The sequence below is a fragment of the Delphinapterus leucas genome, chromosome 11 (assembly GCF_059928025.1).
Source record: "Delphinapterus leucas isolate spDelLeu-1000000601 "Yukka" chromosome 11, BTC_Dleu_Yukka2, whole genome shotgun sequence".
Lineage (NCBI taxonomy): Eukaryota > Metazoa > Chordata > Mammalia > Artiodactyla > Monodontidae > Delphinapterus > Delphinapterus leucas.
The window spans coordinates 31003489-31026704 of NC_143139.1; the positions used below are offsets into that span (position 1 = coordinate 31003489).

A 23216-nucleotide genomic window follows, 5' to 3' on the forward strand; every position below is an offset into this window, starting at 1 on the left:
TTTCCAGTTTAAAACTTTAATCCATTTTTCTTCTGGGGTACCTGTGGCTTGTCATTTCCCATCTAGTGATTTGTAAGAACTTTTAAAAGATTAAGCCTAATTGTTTTTGTCATATGTATTGCAACTTTTCTTTTTACAGTATGCCATTTGCCTTTTAGTTTTATTTATGTTGTTTTCCTTGACTGCAGAAAATTAGAATTTTTATGGAGTTACATACACCAATCTTCTGTAGTTTTTATGTTTCCTCATACCAAGATTAAATAACTGTTAATTTATATTTTCTTTTTGTTATTTTTATTTAACTTTTTAACTCATCTGGAATTTGTTTTGGTAATTTACTTCAATTAGCAATGTCCGGTTTTTTTTTTTTTTTTTTTTTTTGCGGTACGCGGGCCTCTCACTGTTGTGGCCTCTCCCGTTGCGGAGCACAGGCTCTGGATGCGCAGGCTCAGCGGCCATGGCTCACGGGCCCAGCCGCTCCGCAGCATGTGGGATCTTCCCAGACCGGGGCACGAACCCGTGTCCCCTGCATCGGCAAGCGGACTCTCAACCACTGCGCCACCAGGGAAGCCCAAGCCTAGCTCATTTTGATTAAAGTGGTAGAGTGTAAACAACCTTCAATTTAGGGTTAGGAGATCTACCTGCATTTAAGTCCTGACTCTCAAGTTCTCATCTGTGTGACACCAACAATGCTCTTCTCTTATCGACTCTAAATTCCGTTTCCTCATCAGTAAAAGAAGGATAAGTAGCTGTCTTATCCATTTCAGAAGTGTCGTCAGAATTGGGTAACAGAAGTGAAATAAAAGGATCTAACTTCCAGTCAAATCTTCTCCGTTGTGAATGATCCCCCCACCCCACCCCGCCCCCATCCCAGAAGAGATCTTCTGAAGGCAATAGATTATCTTTGTCCAGCCTTGTCTTTAACTTTTCTTGCTCGGGTTTCTCTTCCTGAAAAAACACATTACTGCGGTACCTTTTTTTTTTTTTTCCTAACACTTTAGTAATTTTGAATACCAAGAGAACAATGTTTAGGTTTGTATCTCTCACCTCTTCATTTCATTTATCCTGTGTTTTTCTGCAGTTTTTTTTTTTTTTTTTTTTTGCGGTATGCGGGCCTCTCACTGTTGTGGCCTCTCCCGTTGAGGAGCACAAGCTCCGGACGCGCAAGCTCAGCGGCCATGGCTCACGGGCCCAGCCGCTCCGCGGCATGTGGGATCTTCCCGGACCGGGGCACGAACCCGTGTCCCCTGCATCGGCAGGCGGACTCTCAACCACTGCATCACCAGGGAAGCCCCTGTAGTTTTTTTTAAAAAAATTAATTAATTTATTTTTGGCTACATTGGGTCCTCCTTGCTGCGAGGGCTTTCTCCAGTTGCGGTGAGTGGGGGCCCCTATACGCCGCAGTGCGCGGGCTTCTCATTGCTGTGGCTTCTCTTGTTGCAGAGCACGGACCGTCTAGGGCAGGGGGCTTCAGTAGTTGTGGCTCATGGTTTCTAGAGTTCAGGCTCAGTAGTTGTGGCCGCTCGGGCTTAGTTGCTCCGCAGCATGTGGGATCTTCCTGGACCAGGGCTCCTTTGCCTTGGCAGGCGGATTCCTAACCACTGTACCACCAGGGAAGCCCTCTCTTTAGTTTTAATTGCACTGAACTGAAACTCAAATTTTCAAAAGCTAATTTTAGTGGGCTTTTGGCCAGCAGAGCTTCCAGATAACTAACAGGAAAAATGTTTTTGTTTCCTTCCCTACAGCCACAGCAACCATAGAAAAGCATTTAACTGGGTACATTTTGGTTGCTTAAATCTTCGTCCATCCTTGGGGGGAAATTACTCATCTCCCTATAGTGGTGACTATAAAGAGAATGTTTTCCTAAAAGGGGCCAACTGGGCGGCTCCCTCTTTTCCCAACGCCCCGATTTCTATTCTTAGATCTGGAGATCCGCGGCAGCTTTTATTTTTCTTCTTCCTAGTTCCCAGACCTTCCGCGGGGCTGCAGGAGTCAAGGCTGGTGGGTCGGGGCGCGTGGGCCGCGGTGCCCACCGCGCGCCTCGCCGGCCGCTGCAGGGCCCGGGGACTGGGCACTTGGCGGAGTCCGCTGAGTCGGTTTCTTCCTGCGCTACTCCCGGACGCGCCGCTGCGGAGAGCCGGATCCGGTCTCGGGAGGCTGCGCCGGCCCGGGGTCCAGTCTCGGCCGGCGCGGGGGCCACGGCCACTGTCACCCGGGCCGGGCGGGCTCTTGCTGCGTCCTGCCTGCCTGCCACGGTTCTGCGGGCACAGCACCTCAGCTGAACCTCTCGCAGGCCCCAGAGCTGTGTTTTGGCCCTGGGTGGGGGAGGGGGAAGCAGAGGAGGAAAGGGAGCGGGCGGGGGAGGGCGGTGCCGGACGCGGAGCCGCCGCCTTCGCATAAATGGGCGGGCGTGGGTGCAGATGGGGTCAGCCGGGAGCGCTGGCTGCGGGCGGTGAGCTGGGCTCGTCGTCTGACCGGAGCGGCCGGCCTTGGTGCGGGAGGGGCGGCCGGTTTGAAGCAGGGTCGGTCATGGCCAGTGGCAGCTGCCAGGACTGCGAGGAGGAGGATGAGGAAACTCTGAAGAAGTTGATAGTCAGGCTGAACAATGTCCAGGAAGGAAAACAGATAGAGACGCTGGTCCAAATCCTGGAGGATATGCTCGTGTTCACTTACGCCGACCACGGTAATCGTTTGCCAGGGAACTGTCCCTTTGCCGTCCCCCGCCCCGGCCCTCCTTCTCCTCCGGCCTTTTTTTACAAACTTTCTCCCCCCGAACTTTGTGGCCGCACAAACCTGGATTCTTGAGAAGCCGCAAACTCTCTACTCCTTAGGGAAGAAAAGAGCTGACAATTCTAGGAAGGTCTTGAGCTCACTTCTTTTGTTTTCTCCCTCCTTTTCAGACTTAAAAGGGGTGCCATGAATCGTGACTTTGCTACTTTTCCCTAACCCCCTTCTTTTCCAGCCTCCAAGTTATTTCAAGACAAAAATGTCCACGTGCCTCTGTTGATCGTCTTGGACTCATATATGAGAGTCGCTAGTGTGCAGCAGGTAAAGGAGTTGTTTTCATTTCTCCCATTTCCCCTTCTCATTGGAAATAGGTGTTTTTCTATTAATATTCTATACCCAGAGTTCTGGGTTATTTCTGAGATTTGTCCTGACAAACCGCTGACTGTGGTTTTAAAATGGAAGCGTTTTCAAATCATTATCAAATGTTAACGGTGTAAGAGGGCCAACTGTGTGCTCCCTAGTTGTATTTAAGAAGTAACTTTATACAGTCGGCTGACAGAATATGAATGGTGGTGGGAGGGGAATAATAATGGATTGAGGTTTCGTTCTGACATTGGTTAGATGGCTAGTTCATCAGTGCTTAAATAAAATTATTCTAAGAATCTTCTCAATGTACAGCATGTCCTGCAGATGACACAATTGTGAATAGTTTGGGAAAGAGGAATAATGAACAGTAATAGGACTAATAATAATTAAATTAATAAAATGAAGTTACTGGCAAACTCTCATAAGTTTAAGGTTTTCTTTTTTTTAAAACTTGAAGACAGATTTCTAACCTTCTTTAGTTGTAGTACACAATGTATTATCTAAAGAGTGATGTTTTAGGATTCCCCTATAAGTTTAAATCTATACTTCTCAACCGTTTTCATATAAAATGAATGTAAAAGTGAATCTTAGAATCTGCACTGTAGGAAACCCAGAAATTTGTTACATATCTTAGATATATTTAAAAAGGAGCCTTAAGATGATAATTAAGGATGATTTACAGTCAAAACAAAATTACTGCCTAAGGTTAACTTCCTTTGTAGATATTGAGATTTGGGGAACTGAAATTACTTTTTTCATTTGCATGTTAGATCCTGAAGGGAAAGAGAATTGAACTTTGAACTCTATCGAGGTGCAGTGTATCTTAATACCTACTTGAGAGGCTAGACAGATGTAAGAATTATCTGGATCTCTTAAGTCTGTATCTGTCTATCTTATGCTAATCTCTGTGTCTAGCTATGTCTAGTTTGGGTGAAACATATATCTAGCTTCTTTTATATGAAGATGTTTATATCTCAGATAAATGGTTACTTTTATTTTTCTTCAACTGAAATATTTCCCATCTGACTATTGATTTTCAGGCTGTTAGCAAATAAGATCATGAAAAAATGGAGACATGATAAAGACACTGTTCTTTTTAACACCCAATGTCTGAATTTTGCCCATGAAACATGAGTCACTCCCTGGCACTGGCCTATTGTGCTTGCTACTCTCCACCCACATCATCCTTCTTACTTGCCTCTGCTTTGGTGTTCCAAAGTGCCTTGTCTGGCAGCCTCCATTCCTTGGATTCTGTTCTTGGTAGTCTCCTCTGCCAGGTACAACTCAGAACAATTGGGCCCTGGGTGGCCTTTGGTCTGCAGGGTCCAGAGGAGGCAGTGCTAGACTTGAGAATCCAAGGAAGCCTGCAACATTCCCACCACCTAATTCTTCTTCATTTTAGAAACTGCCTGAGCCTGGACATGTTTGTTTGGAGTAGTTATGAATGTCACTCAATATCCTTGCCCAGTAGGTACCAGAGATAAATGAAAATAAGGAATTGTCTTTTGATTTGGTAATTTAATGGAATAGAATTATTAGTTTCAGCACAATACATTACTCTACAAAGGGCATTATGTATATTATATCATTTGATTCTTGCTGGACTCTCACTATCCTCTCAGAAATCACACTGAATGTTTTTTCCTCAGAATAAGTAGCTCATTTAGGATCGCAGAGCTAGTGACAGGGTCAGGACTCAAGCTTCACACACCTTCAGAATCTTTTTCCATCATATAGTAGGTGCTGATGTCATAAGATTTTTACGTAAGTAAAAAGTACAATGGTATGATACAAATACTGTGGCCGTGCTACACACAATGACATTATTGATTTAGATTATCATTGATCTTATCAAAGGGATGTGGAGTGGGGTAGCTCTACTGATATTTTAATACTCCACTTAAAAGAAAAAACAATTTTTCCTTCAGCTTTCTTCATATTACTGGTGAAATTAGTCTAGATATTCTTTAAAGCTTTATATCTTGAATCAGCTGGAGGTGCTGAATTAAAATCACTTGATGAATTTAAGGAGTTAAGGTGAAGTACCCTTCAAAAGTAAATAGTAAGGTTTGTTTTCAGAATTCATTTAACATGACATTCCAGACTCTGAATTTTTATTTTCAATGCCTTTTCATATTTTATTAGTTCTCCTTAATAAATGACAATCTTTAGAGAATTGGTAGTTAGGCTGCTGTCTTATAAATTTCTTTTCCTGTCAGTCATCTGATCATTTCTCTGTGTTCTTCAGTTTACATTACTTCTCTTTATCCACACAGTTTCCACCTTTGATGTAAGTGAGTGAAATATATGAAAGTGACTGAAATTTTCTTTAACCCCTAGACTCTTTCCCATTGTGCATTACTTAGATACTTGAGTTTACAGAATAATTATAATAAAGTGAAACTACTAATTTAATTGTATTATAACTGTGCAGGATGGGAGCCTTCTCTTTTTGAAAGATAAGCTTTTAATTGAATACATTAATGGATCAATTGTTACCTCTGCTTTGCTGCTAGCAATTCTATTTAATCTTGGAAGCTCAGTTGCCTCAGTCTTTTTGCAAAGCAATTACTGATGCTGCTGTTTCATCAAGCAAAACAAAACAGGTTTTCTCCTTGAGTTAGCCATGCAGGTGCAGAGATGAGTATAGCATCCTGTGTGATTTATGATTTTATATTTCCCACCAGAAACTGTTCCAAATGTTAATTTTTGAAATACTTGGGGAAAAAAGTCTTGATGATTTTATGAAAGCACAAAAATAGCCAGTTTCTATGGCATCCGGATTGTCAATATCTGTTCGGCTTACGTGGAGGAGGTTGTCTACTTAAATATAGGTAAAAATAGCTGTCAGAAATTGCTTCCTTTTCAAGGAATTTGAAATCGTGTAAGAGGAAGTGATGACAGAGTAAAGCAATTCATGCTTAATCCAGAAAAGATCTGGAAATAATATTGTAACGAGATCTTATGTAATCACTTTTATCTTATTAAATACCCCTTGTTTATTCCTGTAAACAAGTAGGAAACGTGGCATTATTCCTTTTTGGTTGCATAGAGATTTCTCCCCTTGTCACTCAACCGTCTGTACCACTCAGCTCCAACTCACGTATCGAGTCTCATTTAGCAATGGGCCCCTCTTTGGCAGCCTCCTCACCATTTAGCATCTTACTTTCCTTCCTCACAACTCATCAGTATTAGAAGTTTCCATTTCCCTATTTTGAGTGACCAAATTTATAATTCTTTTGAAATCTGACTCAAATTCTACCTTTTCTGTATTATATTCTTCCCTGAGTAATTCTAGCGAATCCTGCTTTCAGGATTCATATTATATTGGTATTTATCACACATCGTGCTTAGGCACTTTTTCATTAATCTCTAGATCTGCATGTATATGCATTTTCTATTTTCTTTTTCTGACCATATCAAGTTTAGTTCTGTAATATAGTAGAAAGAATTGAAGAGTCCTTAAATTTGGGGAGGAAACTATAACAGGAAAAGTGAGTTAAATTTAATCTCCAGTTTGGAATTAAAATATCGTATGTAAAAAAATGTATTTTTTTCAGAAGTAAAGAGCAGCTTATTCAAGTTGGCATCATGTATAAATGAGCTGAACGAAGGTATATTTAAAATGCATCAGTAAGATCATACTTAATTTGGGAATGTGAGAGAGTTTAGGGACACTTGTGATGTCTGAATCTCATCAGCTCATAGTTAGGTGTATGGAAGAAATCTAGAGGGGTCCACTGAGAAATTCTACCTCCTCTCTATCTCATAATGCCTGTCTCTTTTACCTGTGAAAGATGTTACATTGTCATCAGACGATACTACTTCTTTTGCTATTTTTTCTAGCTCCATTATCTGGGGAGCAGTCTTTCCTGAAAGCTTACACTTTGCCATCAAAATCTCCAACTTCCCCTAATCCTCCATTCCAAACTACTTCATTTCTTCTTATAATTAAAGTACTAAATATTTAGAAGAAAATCTGTCAGGTAGATATGCCTTAAAAAGTACGAAGGCCTGAGAATAGCCTTTCCTGTACTTCATAATTTTGGTGTGTCCTCTAAAACTATTTTTTTTGTGTGTTTTATTTCCTTTTATGTAGACAATAGGCAGTCTATTGCCTTCATCATTCAGAAATGCTATAATATTTTTGTATGCCTTTTCAGTAGATTTTTGAAGAAAGATGTATTCTAAGTATATGAGTTGCTTTTCTCAGTAAGCATTTTTAGAGTATCATTTTGTTTTAAAATAATTATTTTAAAATAATGTAGCCACCTATTCTATTAAGAATGAAGAGATTCTTTGACTGAATATATTCTATTTGTGTGGTTTTTAAAAAAATGTGAATATTTGTCTTTCTTGTTTTTAGGTGGGTTGGTCACTTTTATGCAAATTAATAGAAATCTGTCCAAATACAATGCAAAGCTTAATGGGTCCCCAGGATATTGGACATGATTGGGAAGTCCTAGGGGTTCACCAGTAAGTATGTAAAAACAAACTGCATTGAATATTTATCTGTACATATGACAACCCTTCCCTTGATACATTATATTTGCAATCCAAGCCAATCTAGTAAAAATCCTTTAAAATACATATAGTTTTCCCTGAATCAATGATTTACATTTATAGAGAGCTTTTGACTCAGAAGTCTATAATCTATTTGAATTAGAAAACTAACATTTGAGGTAAGAAGTCAGGTGTTGTTATGATTTTAGTAATATAATAATAGTTATACAATTGATTAAGTTGTAGATTGTTGATGACTGTTTATGAATTCAAACCAAGGAAAGATTTTTTCTTTTTTTTTTTGGGGGGGGTATGCTGGCCTCTCACTGTTGTGGCCTCTCCCGTTGCGGAGCACAGGCTCCGGATGCGCAGGCTCAGCGGCCATGGCTCACGGGCCCAGCCGCTCTGCGGCATGTGGGATCTTCCCGGACCGGGACACGAACCCGTGTCCCCTGCATCAGCAGGCGGACTCTCAATCACTGCGCCACCAGGGAAGCCCCTCTTTTTTTACTTTTTAATAGTAGAACTGACACAAACCACTACTTCTTCAAAACAAAAATATGGGAACTAAAATGTTAGTTCTATAAATAGTAATTTAGAAGTTTATGCTTTACTGTCTTTAAAAAGTACATTTATGTATATTCATACATATATATTTAATGAGCTTAAACTACAGCTTTCAAAATGAAGAAAAAAGAGGAAATTATCTTTCAGCACATCTGCAGCCAAATCTTGATAGCTATTTACCAGCTATATTATTGCAGTTTGCAACATAATGACTTCTTAAATGAGACTACTTCTTTAGCCATAATTAGTTAAGAAAAAACTTTTCTGAAAAAAAAATGTGTTTCCAGGAAAATCCTTTTTGGATAACTTTGTTTCTTGACATTTAAGAAAATATCTTCTGTCATCAACTTTAGGTGTTCTTTATACCTAATGTGACTCTTCTTTACCACAGAGAAGTGAATACTAATTGCTTCCAAAGGCATATTTCTTGTGGAAAACGTAATTAATGCAAAACTAAATTTTACATCTTTGCATTATTTATTAGTATTAACTGTGGCTGCAGATTTTGACAAATCAGAGCTGTTTGTTCATAGGCGAGCATGCCCGTGCTTATACATTTTTCCATCTTTGATAAACATGTGTTGCTGTTCTTCGGTTTCTAGCATCTAAAGACTGTGCTCTGAAAAGAGACTAATTACAGTTAATACGTGTTCTCTGAACACCAAACTAATCTCTGAAATTCTATGAGTCAGTAGTAAAGAATACTGCATTTAATGAGGAATTAGACAAAATATGCCTGCAATTAGTAGTTGTAATGTTATGTGTCCCTTGGTTTGGATGAGAATTTCCAAGATCCCCAAAGATTAGCCATCTATAACTTTAGGGAGCAATGGAAAACTCATCTAGTCATATTCTGGTATAAACCAAATGTTCAAATTAACTTACATAAACATTTCTACAGGGAGTTTCATTCACTCATTTATTTGGTCACTCACTCATCATTCATTCCTCTTCTGTTCATCAGGTATTACACTCCTTTAGGCCAGAAGTAGTGTGAACAGTGTAGACACACTCTCTCTACAGTGGAGCATATTAGATCATTACCAGCAAATATTTATTGTAAAACATATCTCCTTATATTCAAGGACTTTTATCCCCCCAGAGGCTTACAGTACTAAAGGAGAAATCTCTTGTGTGGTGTTGAAGTCAGGAATAGTGGGAGTGGTGCAGGGAGAGGTAGGGGCAGCATAGGTAGGAGGGGAATTGACAGAGTCGAAGGACAGGGTCTCTCAGTTCCTCACCTCACCACCTGGAGACCACGTGCCAAGTTTCTTGGATCTAGGTGAAGCCATGGAGGCTCTCTCTTCTTCTAACAATAGAAAGCCAAACAGCACTGGGGTAGGAATAGACTAAAGATTGTATATTTTAGAATTGATAACTCAGGGGCTCAAATTTAATGCATTTGAACTAATTGAATACTATTGATAGACTAGGTTCACTTTCTGTTATAAAATATCAATTTCTCTTTCAAAAATAGTAAAAATCAATAATTTAAATATTCAAATGGTTCTTAATTTTTATATACAAGCTAACATTTTAATTACATCTCTCTATAATAATATCAATGTGTATAACATAATTTACAAGTTTGTATCACATATAAAATGATTGATCCCTTGGTGCATATAGCCCAGTATTATTTTGGATATAGAATTGGGTGAAATAGTTAATAGTTGAATTTGAATATTTAGAGGAAAAAGTTATAACTTTTCTATTGAGACTCATAATAATTCCCTGTTAGTCATCATAAACCTGGCTCAGGTTTACAGGGAGAAAAAATACACTAGCTTCAATATAGGGAATGAAATACAATGAGATGAATAAAAATGTAGGTGAGTAAAAAACAATATCTAAAAGAGCAAACATCTAGGTATGATCTTGATTTTTGTTTTTAATTACAGACTGATTCTTAAAATGCTAACAGTTCATAATGCCAGTGTCAACCTGTCAACAGTTGGATTGAAGGCCTTAGATCTTCTCCTAACTTCAGGTAGTATATACACACATTTTTAATGTTGACTGAAAAAAACATTTTAAACCATTTGCTAAATGTGTTTTGATGTTATTTTTTAAAAGTATAATCACATAATATAACCTCAATATTGGTGATTTCCAAAATTCTGTTTCCATTTTCCATTTTTTAAAAATAAATTTATTTATTTATTTTTGGCTGCATTGGGTCTTGGTTGTTTCGTGCAGCCTTTCTCTAGTTGCGGGGAGCAGGGGCTACTTTTCATTGTATGTGCGGGCTTCTCACTGGGTGGCTTCCCTTTATTGTGGAGCATGGGCTCTAGGTGCGTGGGCTTCAGTAGTTGTGGCATGTGGGCTCAGTAGTTGTGGCTCGCGGGCTCTAGAGCACAGGCTCAGTAGTTGCGGCGCACGAGCTTTGTTGCTTTGTGACATGTGAGATCTTCCTGGACCACGGCCCAAACCCGTGTCCCCTGCATTGGCAGGCAGATTCTTAACCATTGCGCCACCAGGGAAGCCCCTCCATTTTCTTTCCTTATCTCTTTTCTCTACACTTTTTCTCTCAAAAATACCACCCAACATCTTGGCCTTAAACATCACCTTATATATTACTCCCAAATCTAATGTCTGTCCCCAGCTTTGCTCCTCAGATCTGGTCCCACATCTCACATTCTCATTAGTTTGTTAGCCATACATGTCCTTGTCATGACTGTATTGTACTTCATTATATCTCTAATATGTTTTCTATAATATATGCTCTAGAGTATGACATAATAGTAATATGTCATAATAAAAATATATAGCATTTCTTCTTGAGTGCTTGCTAAATGCTAGGCTTAACATGTAAAATACTTAATATGCTTTTAAAAGCATAATCCTCAAAACATCCCTCGAGTTTATTATTTTATCTCAGTTTTCTAGAGAACACTGAAGCATAGAGAGATTGCCTCAGCCAAAAAGTAGTAGAACCAGGGTCTGATTTCACATGTCAGGTTCTTTCCCTGAGTAAACTTATACTTGGAGGATAATGGACCTGAAAACAAAGAATGTTGCTGTGGTGCAATAGTTGTGATCATTGCTGTGACAGACACTTGCTATGATGTAAGGTTCTGAGAAGAAAGGCTCCTTTCAGGGAAGCTAAGCATGAAGGATAGGGTGGATTTCCTTCAAAGTGTGAAGGGTGCTTTAGGTCAAGAAAACAGCATGTGCAGCGTTGCAGAGGCCTGGGAGGGGCTGGATGTGTGGGTGGTAAGATTTTTAAAGGCCCTCATTGGCCATGCTAAGTGATGAAGGTCCAATAGGACAAAGAGAAAGGAAGAAAGAGGGTGAAGATCAGAGAATGAACTGAAGAGGGATAGGAAAGGCCAGAAGGTACTCACCACTTCACCAGAGCCTTTTATTAAAATATATAATGGGATGTACTAACTAGTCTTAACCATGATTTATTTAAACTCATCCTTGGGATCTTGTTTTTTGGTGGGGGTGGGGAGGTAAAGATTTATTCTCCATTTGGCAATGGACAGGAGGTTTATGAATTTGAGAAATCTCCCAACATGAATATATCAAGGTTAGCAGCATGTAGACAAATAGTAAATTTGACATGTGTTTTAAAAAGACTAGTTAATTTCTTCCACGTAACATTAAGGATTTTGAGCTTTTAGGAAAATTTGTAATGTGTTTTAGGGTTCATTTCAGGTACTTATTAGAGGCTAATTTATGAATCATTTTTTTGTTTGGCTTATTTGTTAACTGAGGTAATAGTTATTGGGCACTTACTGCTGTGCTGGCTGCTAGAGAACTCTCAGACAGGTGAGGCAAAGTTCCTACAATGTAGAAGTTCACAGTCCAGCACCACTGTCCAATATAACTTTTTGCAATGAAGGAAGTGTTGTATATGTTCAAAATCATGGCGAGTAGCCACGTGTGGTGGTTGAACATTGGAAATGTGAGAAACTGAATTTTAATTTTATTTAATTTTAATTGATTTAAATTTGAGTTTAAGTAGCCTCATGTGATTGGTGGCTACAGAATTGGATAGCACTGACAAAGAGATAAAAAGCATTTAAAGAAATGATTTCAATGTAATGAGGAAAGTACTCTAACAGAGATATGAAGAAAACCACCATAGGAACAAAGAAGAGAGCAGCTAAGCTCATTTGTAGGAGTTAAGAGCATGGTCATGACCTGCTTTAATTTTTTTTTTTTTTTTTTTTTGACCTGCTTTAATTATAATCCAGCTCTGCCTCTTATTTGTTCTACTTTGGGCAAAGTCACTGCATCACTTCTGTGCCTCAGTTTCCTTATCTCTATCTAACATGAGGATTGCACCTACCTCACGCGGTTGTGGTGGTTTACACGTGTTAGAGTGAACTATCAATACTTCAACCTATGTCTGACATGTTATGTGCTGTAGAAGTGTTTGCTACGACTACCACTCCTACAGTTTTTATTGACAGAATAGGTACTGTTTGTGTTATTTCTTGATTTAAGGTAGGATCATATTTGGTGCAGAAAATGGCAAGGGCCTTCCATGCAGCTAGTGCAAGTGCAAAAAGATATCAAAAGAAATGTGTTCATGATGAGCAAGGGGTTTAGCATGTTTGGAATCAGTAGTGCAGGGAGGGACGTGAGGCTGATGAGATACATGTAGTCTGTGAAAAGTCTTGTTTGTCAGACTGAGGAGTGCGAGAAGGCCTTAGAAGACTTCAGCAAGGGATTTACAGATCACATTTGTGTTTTAGAAATATAATGCCACAGGTAAACTAGTTAGGTAGGGATTTGGACCTACCAGAGCAATTATGCAATTGTGTTTGCATTCTAGGTGAGAAGTGTTGGGGTCCTGAACAAGACAGAAATGGAGGGGCCTAGTTCAAAAGGAGTTTTTGAGATATTTAGAAGTTAGACTTGAAGGACTTGGTAATGAGTTGATTCTTTGGCTAGTCAGAGAATGAGAAGAGAGAGGGAGGATGAAAGAAGGAAGATGACTGTAGTTTCTCTGGTAACTATTGGATGGTGGTTATTGATGAAGAGATGGAACTGGAGTAGGCTAGGTTTGGGTGGCCATGGAGTATTCAGATGGTGTTGTCTAAGAGGCAGGTAGAAATGTTTCAGGAATTTGGGGCAAGAGGTCTTGGCTATGGGTATTGATTGGGAATCACAGAGTTATAGCAAAGTGTACTGGGAGTTTATCTCATTTAGAAAGACCGTAAAGCTTGATAGGTCTAACATCTGGGGCAATTAAGTGGTTCATCAAAAAGAGAAGTCCACAAACCATTCATAACCCTCATGTAAAAATGAAGACATTAAATGTTAAACCAGCTATTTACTTGGAGCATATTCTCTTTGAAATAGGTAAAATCACTTTGCTGATACTGGATGAAGAAAATGATATTTTCTTGTTAATTTTTGATGCCATGCGCACATTTTCAGCCAATGACGAAGTCCAGAAACTTGGATGCAAAGCTTTACATGTGCTGTTTGAGAGAGGTATTTAAAATGTCAAATTCTTTATTTTGATATTTATATAAGAAGAAATGGTTTATAGTGGGATAAGTAGGATATAATTATGATAATAAGAAAATATCTGAAATTGTACTGTTTATTAAAAGTTGGATTGTCAGTCAAGTATAAGTAATGGGGTTAATTCAGAAATATTGCTTGTTTTTGCAGAATGAATTTCATTCATGGATTATCAATTATGCAATTGTAGTAAACTTTCTTTCATTGCTTAGCAAGGCATAGGTTCACTTTGCAAACTGTATGTGTAGGAGTTAAGGAAGAAAAAGTAATACTGTGAAGCCAAGCATAGGTTAAGTTTGGGTTTATGATGTTAAGTCATCACCAGAGGTTTTAGAAATTGCTAAAGGCTCTGGATAAAGAGCTAAGAGGTTTACAAAGTGTCCCTTGGGAAAAAGACTAATATGTATTTTATCACATGGCACTGAGAATGATGACAGAGATAGCCATGTAATTTTATAGTTGGTTGGAACCTTTAGTCCTTCCACTGGCTTGGTGAGGAAATGGATCAGAGAAGTGAAATGAGCAACCTGCCTGAGAGTACACAGCTAGTTATCTTCATTACAATTCAATTTACCACAGTTTTTGAGAGCACCTTCTTTGTCATTATGAGAGCCAACAGTGCTAGGAGTTTAGGATAAGAATAACGTATGTGGGCCCTGTGTTCATATCAGTTTACCTACTCTAGTTTCTGGAAGCTCCAGGAATGGAAATTCTACTGTTTAATTCCCTGTCTTATTCCAGAAGGACTTCAAATAGCTTATAGATATTTATAATACATTAGAGGAAAAGAAAAATGAATGAGGAAATGGGTGAAGGGAAAATGATATGAAGCTAGGTTAAATTTACTGCTTACTTCAGATCCTGTATCTTTGCAAAGGGATGGACCAGAAATTTGGTTCTTTGCTTCCTATCAGGCAAAGAGGTAAACATCATGGGTTACAAAGTTACTTGAGATAAAAGTAAACTCATTAATCAGAAGATGCAATCAGTCTCATGGGAGACTTGAGAAAATACTCCCTTGGGCTTCCCTGGATAAGTTGATAAAATACATACAGTTTGCAAGGAACACAAAGTGTATTTCAGTGAAAGAGATTCTATCAAGAGTCAGAACAGCATGGACATGGGGCTCAGCTCTCTGATGGTGGAAGAGAGGAATGGAGGAACTGTATGTCTTTCAGGCTGTCATCTCTAAATGTTGTATCTTGAAACTAAGCTTTTCATGAGAACTGGACAGAATAGAGTTTGAGGAATTACTGTCTTGAGGGCTTATAATCTTCTGTGCTGCAGTTTAAGGGGCACATTCTTATTCATGAAAGAAGGGTTAGCATCACTCACCAGCATTGTGGGATCCATCTAGGACATATGGAGAAGCGCCAGGGAATATTAAAAAGACGATCTTATTTGATAGATCAGTGCTGACAGTGTTGTGATTGTATATGTAGAGTAGAAACATTTCTGAAGTTTTCAAGAATATGAAGTTCCCCATTACTTAGTGGCACGTGTAAAGTTAATTTTCAAAATTTGAAACTATGCTCTGGAAACTGTTTCATAAAATGAGAAGGTTTGGTGATACTTCTCATTTATTAGAAGAACCCAGTCAATTTCACATTATATTATATGGACTATTGGTGTAAAGTTGAACAGCAAAAAGTAATGTTGATTATGAAGAGTGACACTAACATTTATGTCAGTGTCCTTCTCAGGCTAGATAAACCAGATTTTTATACATGTTTTTGAGGTTCCCACCCAATAAAATGACTCCAAATGAAACTCATTGGCTTGATCCCAAGACTTTAATTATGAAAATTAATGATGACAATTTTTGATCTCTGATGAAGTCAGACCATTAAGATAAAGTATTTCAAAGTCTAATTACTTGTTACTTGCTAAAGTTTATTCCTCTTGAACTCATCCACTTAGCTGAGCTGCCCTTCAACAATGTACCATTAACCACTCCTTTTTTTTTTTTTGCGATACGTGGGCCTCTCACTGCTGTGGCCTCTCCCGTTGCGGAGCACAGGCTCCAGACGCACAGGCTCAGTGGCCATGGCTCACGGGCCCGGCCACTCCACGACATGTGGGATCTTCCCGGACCGGGGCACGAACCCATGTCCCCTGCATCAGCAGGCGGACTCTCAACCACTGCGCCACCAGGGAAGCCCAACCACTCCTTTTTAAGCATTGTGATATGTTCACTTCAGTAGGCCATCTTTATTATTCATTGATTAGTTTTCTCTAGAATCTTTCAAATGAAATTGTAAATAATTTTATTTTTCTGAGAACTGTTTGGTCACTACATGGTCACTACATTTCAAAACATGGAATAACTAATATGGGTCAAAACAATTATTTTAACCTCAATAGCTATTTTCCCCGTTATAAAATTCCTAAGAAGTGCTCTTTGCTAAAATATAATATTTAATTTGTTGTATCTACTGTCTTATCCAATCATCATGAATATTATATTTTTGAGTAATTAAACTTTTATATCATGTTTGAGCTCTTTCGGTATTTTGTCTTTCATTTTTTAGTTTCAGAGGAGCAACTGACTGAATTTGTTGAGAATAAAGATTATATGATATTGCTAAGTACATTAAAACATTTTAAAGATGAAGAGGAAATTGTGTTTCATGTACTGCACTGTTTATATTCTCTAGCAATTCCTTGTAAGTAGCCTGCATACATGGTTTCATTTTTGAATCTGAAAAATTACAATATATCTTCTTTCTGAGTGTGTTTCAAAAATATTTTTATTATTGAGAAACTTGTAGATGCTAAACTCATTCATTTATTCATTTAATAAATTTTTATTTATTGATGCTGTACTGCTACCGGCTCTGGGCTTGGTGCTGGAGAAACAGTAGCAGAAAATATAAACATGTTTCTTTCCTTTTCTGACCCCATAGTACCCCCACAAGATACAGATAAGCATGGAAGTGATTACGAAGTATTATAGGGCAAGTGTTGGCAGAAGTACCTAGGGTTTTGAGAACAAACAGGGAGTGAGGCAAGATCTCTCAGCGGAGTCTTGAATGATGAGGAGAGCTTTGTGTGCGGAGAGGTGTGAGGTGAAGTAGAAGTGCAGGCAGTATCCCAGGCAGTGGGCATCCTAAGTGTAAAGATCCTGGAGCAAAAGATAGCATAGAGGAATCAAGAGGATAAAAGTAGCTCAGTAAACTGTATTTATAAGTGTGTGCACGCATGCGTGTGTGTAATACACATGCAGAGCCCTGAGCATTTGCTCCTGTGCCATTTCATGGAGGCAGGGGAAGGACTTGATGAGAGTCAGTGGATGAGGCTGGAGACATAACCAGATCCTAGGGCCTGAAAAGCCACAGGAAGGAGTTGGAACTTTATTGTGATTCTTGTTTAGCATTTGGGTGATGCTATGAAATCTAGCCACTTTTATAACAAAAAAAGTACAAATAAGAAGAAATTAATTTGCTGTGTATGCTACCAGTGAATACTAATGGACAAAAATAATACATCAGATTTCTATTACTTTTGTAAGTGCACATGAGCATTTTGTATTTCATGTATTACGTGTTTGGGCTTGTACAGGATTTACACATGCATTTATCTGGTAATAATTTCATCTTCACACATGTGAAGTTGTGAGGATTAAATCAGTTAAATAATGTGAAAAATGTAGAATAGTACCTGGTAATGTAATGTAGTAAGTGTGGTTAAAACACTGACAGTATTACTACCTGCTTTGTATTTCATACATATGTAGCTTATTATATATAATATGCATATATGGTTTCAGACATAGAAATCTCACAGATGTGAGACTAATCGCCTTCTGAAAGAATGCCCATTCTTAATAATGGTTATAAAATCCATCATTTTCTTATCCATGGAAAGTTAAACTCTTAGAAGTAGATGGGGCAGAACAATAATAGGAAATGGAATTTAAACTTCTCTGAGTCATCTACTGCCAACAAACTGAATATATTCTTCATTTTACCTTTCCTTGGCTATACATTTATTTATTTATTTTGTACTGGTTGTTTTGAAATTCATTCTTTTCCACCCACATCACCATAACTCCAGTGTAAATGTGCTGATTCATAAAGAAAAGGTCAAAGAAAGCAGCAACTAAAACTTAAAAAAAAGCAAGTGTCTTAAACTTTACCTTGAATCTAGAGCAGGTTGTATCTTTGATTCTGAATAAAAGGAGGTAATTGCGTTGAGGCCATTTCCTTTCATTTCATTTCCTTCTTTTTCCATATTTAGTGTCTTTTTAAATACAAATTAAACATTAAAAATGTAGTTTTTGGAAAACAGTTGGTTAGTTTGATTGTGCCAGAAAAGAAAGAAAAATGTTTTGCAAACACCTTTTTTCTGTCTGTTTTAAGAATAGTCAACATTTCATTCAGACATATAAATTAGTTTTCTCCACATAGGTTCACATACTCTATTGATTAATTGCCTTTCCCAGTGGATTCTTTCCTTCCTTTGTGGTTCACCTATGTTTATCCCTTAGTTATACATTTTAATATTATGTCCCTCCTCTCCCCTTCATCCATTCTTTTCCCTGTCTATCTCAGAGCCTTCAGGAAGCTCGGTTTTGCTGCCTTTTACACTGGCTGCTCTTCTGCTGCCCTTCTGGAATGGACAGGAAATAGATGATAGCTGATTCTACCTCTTCTATTATGTGATATAATCTTGATTTTCTTTCTGTTGGTTTGAGGAAAGGAGCAATTAAAATCCGTTATCCAATGGAATAGTGCCTCATTCGGAAACAGGCCCCAAATCCATTTATTTGAAAACTTACAGCCAAAACTTTACGTATTTTGACTTATATAAAAAGCACTCTCAGTTTTCCCTTTATTTTCTTTAAGTTTTTAAGCCAAAAATACAGGAATAAAGCAACTTTCCCTTAATGCTAGAGATGAGTCCTAAATTGTATTATATTAACATCGAACAACAGTATTTTTATAGCTATTTGACAGAACAGTATATTTAAATTTGGAAATGTAGCCATTATACTGCCATATATTTCAAATCTCTGTAAGGTGTCTTTGTATGCATATTTCAAAGGGGAAATTATTACCTTATTGAAAATTATGATTTCTTTAAATTTAGGCAGTAATATTGAAGTCCTTATGAGTGGCAATGTCAGGTGTTACAATATTGTGGTAGAAGCCATGATAGCATTCCCTATCAGTGAAAAAATCCAAGAAGTGAGTTGCTGCTTGCTCCATAGGCTTACATTAGGTAAGTTATAATTCTTGGTTAATTTATCGCAGTCTATATGATGTAAGTATATATAGCATACATATGCTTATGTTTATGGGTAAGTAAATATTGTCATACACTGGATGGAAATATTGTAAATTAGCAAACTGTTCTGCCATTCTTAGGTGGAATTTTAATAGGAGTGGCAAAAATAAAAGTGTGCAATATGAGAAGTCTTATCACTGTTATGCTATATTTAAAGTATTATTGTGTAAATAGTTGATACATACAAAAAAATAAGCATAACATATAGAAAATGTGAAGCACAGTGCAAAAGAACTCCTCACCCAACTTAAGTATTAGTACATTACCAGTGCTGGTAAAGCTACTCTGGGCTCTGCCCTTCTTCCACTTTCTCTACAGAGGTTAACACTCTCCAGAGTTTTGTGTTAATAAACCTTTTGCTTTCTAAATTAAATTTTACTACATTCATTTGTCTCTGTAAACAAAATTGTTAACGTTTGCTTGTTTTTGCTTGATAAAAATGGCATCATGCTGAATGTTGTCTTCTGCAAGTTTTTAAAGACTATTTTGTTTATAAGACTCATGAATATTTTTGCATATAGTTGTATGTAGTATTCTATGATGTGAGTATACCACAATTTATTTATCCATTTTCCTATCCACGGACATTGGTTTATGTCTTGTTTTATGCTACTACCATCTTTCTTGCTATGAAAGTGTAAAGGAAGGTGAATATCTTTTCAAATATTTTTTTGCTATTGGTGCTTCCTCTTTTTGTGGAGTACCTGATTTGCCTTTTTCTTTTTTTTCATGGTATAGTCTGTCTTCTTAAAAATTGATTCTTAGTTCTGGCTAATAATGTTTTGGTTGTCAGTTATATGTATCGAAAATATTTTGTCTTGATTGGTGAGCTGTCTTTTTATCTTCTTTAAGTGGCTTTTGTGGTATAGTTTAATTTCATGATTAGTTGCTTTGTGATTTAACCTTTTTAATGTATTTTAAGAAATCCTTCCTTTGCCTAAGATAATAAATGTATTCCACATTTTATCCAAAATCTTCCTAATTTAAGCATTAAAGTGTTAAAATCTGTTTGGAATTATTTTATACAGTAGGAATTCAATTAACCCCCCCCATTTATAATATGGAGAGCACAATTTATTATATGGTTCAGCCATTTCCCAGTAGTATCATATATTGAGTATATGTATATAATATGTATGTATTATTTGTAGGTTTATAACATGTAATATATGAATATTTCTGTTTTTGCTGTTCTGTTGTGTTTGTTGATTTGATTTGCCTGGCTCCATATCAAACTGTTTAAATTATTAGAGCTCTGTAAGTCCTGATATCTCAAAAGCTAATAGGTAAAGTCATTATATATTCTTCTTCTTTGGTTACAGCTTGGCTTTTTTCATGGGCCTTTACAATGCCATATACATTTTAGAATTAACTTGTCCAGTTCCTTGGAAAACTCTATTTGGATTTTGATTAAAATCATACAGAATATATGGATCAATTTAAGAACTGACAACTTTACATTATAATTTTTTCCATACAAGTCTTGCACATCTTATTAGTTATTTCTAGGTACCCTATTTTTGTTATTATAAACGGTGTCTTTTTTAAAATTGTATTTTTGAACTGTGTATGTGTAAAGAAATGCAAATGATTTTTTGCATATTAATCTTATCTAAACTCTTATTAATTCTAAAATTTTATTTATAAATGCTCTTAAGTTTTCTGTGTAGCAGTTATTTAATTTGATTTCCTTGTCTTCTTGCATGGCCCACAATTACTAGTACAGTGTTGACTAGAAGCCGTGATAGTAGGCATCCTTGTCGTTTTCTTGATTTTAAAGGGAATGCTTTATATTCTTCTATCCAGAATAATGCTTATTATATGGGGTTTTGTTGTTGTTATTGTTGTTGTTAATCTTGGTTTTTTTATTATTATTATTATTTTTTTGCGGTACATGGGCCTCTCACTGTTGTGGCCTCTCCCGTTGCGGAGCACAGGCTCCGGACGTGCAGGCTCAGCGGCCATGGCTCAGGGCCCAGCCGCTCTGCGGCACGTGAGATCTTACCGGACCGGGGCACGAACCCATGTCCCCTGCATCGGCAGGCGGACTCTCAACCACTGCACCACCAGGGAAGCCCCAATATTGTTTGTTTTGTGACAGGTAGCTTTTATCAAGTTAAGAAGTTTCCTTCTGTTTCTTGTTTGCTTTTATTTTAATATGTGGGCTTTTTAAAAAGAATTATGAATATTGAATTTTATCAAATATTAAAAAAAATTTTAAGATCATTTGTTTTCCTCTTGATAATATGGAGAATTAGAATTGCATGTACAGGTTTTCTAATAGTAAGTCACTTTGTACTCCTATGATAAATTCAACTTGGTCATTTTATTAGATTTTTTATATATTTATAAAAAAATCTAAAATATAAAAAATATAAAAAATTTATATATTTATTTTCAGATCTGCCAGGTAACTTTTGACTGACTGTTATTCACTCTTCCCTTCCCCTTTCTCTTTTCTTTTATTCTAATTTTATTTCTTTAATCATTAATACATAGCTATCTTGTGTTCTGTATCTGATAATTCCAATATATGAAGTTCTTGAGAGTTTAAACCTACTGCTCCTGTGCTGACTGCCTGTCTGTCATGGAGTCTTGTTTTCCTGTATGTTTGTGAGTTTTTCTTTGATTGAGTTTAATCTCTGAGAATCCTGAGGACCTAAACATCTCATCCAGAGATGTTTGCCAGAAGCTAGGGCACAGGACTGACCTGGGACCACTTTAGAATCTTTTTAAGATTCAAACTTGAAGTGGGAGACTCTGATTGAGCTACCCTCCTTTGGAGAGAGTACAAGGATAGTCTGATCAAGGCTAGTTGATCACAGTGACTCATACTTTCCCACATGGCTACTCTGGCTTGACCATTTGCTTTCAGCTCACAGTTCTTGTTTCAGCTCCTTGTTGAGCCTTCCCCAACTCCCTCAATACGCACCCTGGAGATTTCCTTGATGTTTTTGTGAGGAGAACAACGCATTAAAAAGTAAATGGTTGGTGAATAGTAAGGCAGGATCCCTAACTGTTGGAAATTGGTTCCGACAACCTTTTCTAAAAAGGATCACCAGAAATGTTTTGTGCAAAATCAGGATTATTATAATAGACATTTGACTTTTCATCACTATAACTTTGGGAAAAAACATCATCATTCATTTAAAAAAACTCATTTTTATGTTTTTATTGTAGCAACTTATATTTTTACTTACATAAATATGGCTATATCCCCTGTATTCAGAATTTGTATAATTCTGCAGTTGATTTTAGCCTTGGGAATATTCCTAGGTAGTTTCAGGTAAAATGGAATTTTTATAAATTGAATTCTAATTTGCATACACAACTTCAGTTTGTTTCTTTCCTTGATAAGCATTTATTGAATGCTTATCATTTGACCAAAACTGTGGAGATATGAAAATAATGTCTTATTTGCACATTTCTTTCATATTTTCTAAAGTAGTTTCATATACAATATATAATTTTTTGATCCTTGAAACAATCCTGGGAGATGTGATATTTTTATTATCTCCATATTTACAGATGAGGACCTATTTTAGCAAGTCTGTGTGTCTTATTCAAGATCATGTAGTCAGTAAGTGGTAAAATACAGAATTTCTGCATTCATAAGCAAAACAAAGCATTTCTTCTAAAATGTTGTAGCCATTTACTAGTTTATTTCTTTTATCAGGTGAGAATTTTACTCATATTTTCATGAAGAAGCACACAGTTGTACAAGCTAGCTGATATCTGGGAGAGTTGTAAAGTAATTCAAAAGTTGATTTCTTAAATCTAGGTAATACAGTAGCACACTAATACAGAATTCTCTATTTCGTGTTCTACGATTTACCACTCAAGTTAAAACTTGCAGGACATACTAAGAATGTGAGTTTACCTTAATCCCTTAAATGAGCCAGACGAGGAAGTGGTTTTATTGTCATGAGGAAATGGTACTTGAATTTCAAATAGGTCTACAATAGCACATTAAGGGTGGTTGACATTATACTGTTGAAATTAAATAAACCATATAAAATATTATAAGTTTCATATTGTTCTGTGACATTTTTTGAAAGTAAAAAGTCATCAAATTGATCTTTTTTTTGGCCGCACCTCAAGGCTTGTGGGATCTTAATTCCTTGACCAGGGATTAAACCCAGGCCCTTGGCAGTGACAGTGCAGAGTCTTAACCACTGGACCACCAGCGAATTTCCTCAAATTGATCTTTAGTTAAAGGTGCTTTCTTAGTGACTAGAGAATTTATTGTCCCTGTTACAGTTTCAAAGAAGCTGAAT

General features: G+C 37.2%; 1 protein-coding gene across 9 annotated transcripts in view; it reads left to right on the forward strand.

Moving 5' to 3' along the window:
• Positions 1-2421: 2421 nt before the first annotated feature.
• Positions 2422-23216, forward strand: part of LRRK2 (leucine rich repeat kinase 2) — a 150738-nt gene continuing 129943 nt past the window's right edge. For 3 of the 9 annotated variants that reach the window (XM_089920536.1, XM_089920537.1, XM_089920539.1), the window contains exons 1-7: positions 2424-2683; positions 2963-3048; positions 7460-7569; positions 10065-10153; positions 13483-13617; positions 16182-16316; positions 18742-18873. In XM_089920536.1, the coding sequence (XP_089776662.1) occupies positions 2530-2683; positions 2963-3048; positions 7460-7569; positions 10065-10153; positions 13483-13617; positions 16182-16316; positions 18742-18873 (841 nt within the window). In that variant the 5' untranslated portion in view covers positions 2424-2529. Of the gene's footprint in view, positions 3049-3863; positions 3946-7459; positions 7570-10064; positions 10154-13482; positions 13618-16181; positions 16317-18741; positions 18874-23216 lie in introns of all 9 variants that reach the window. The other 6 variants (XM_089920545.1, XM_089920541.1, XM_089920540.1 and 3 more) reach the window with 6 other exon arrangements.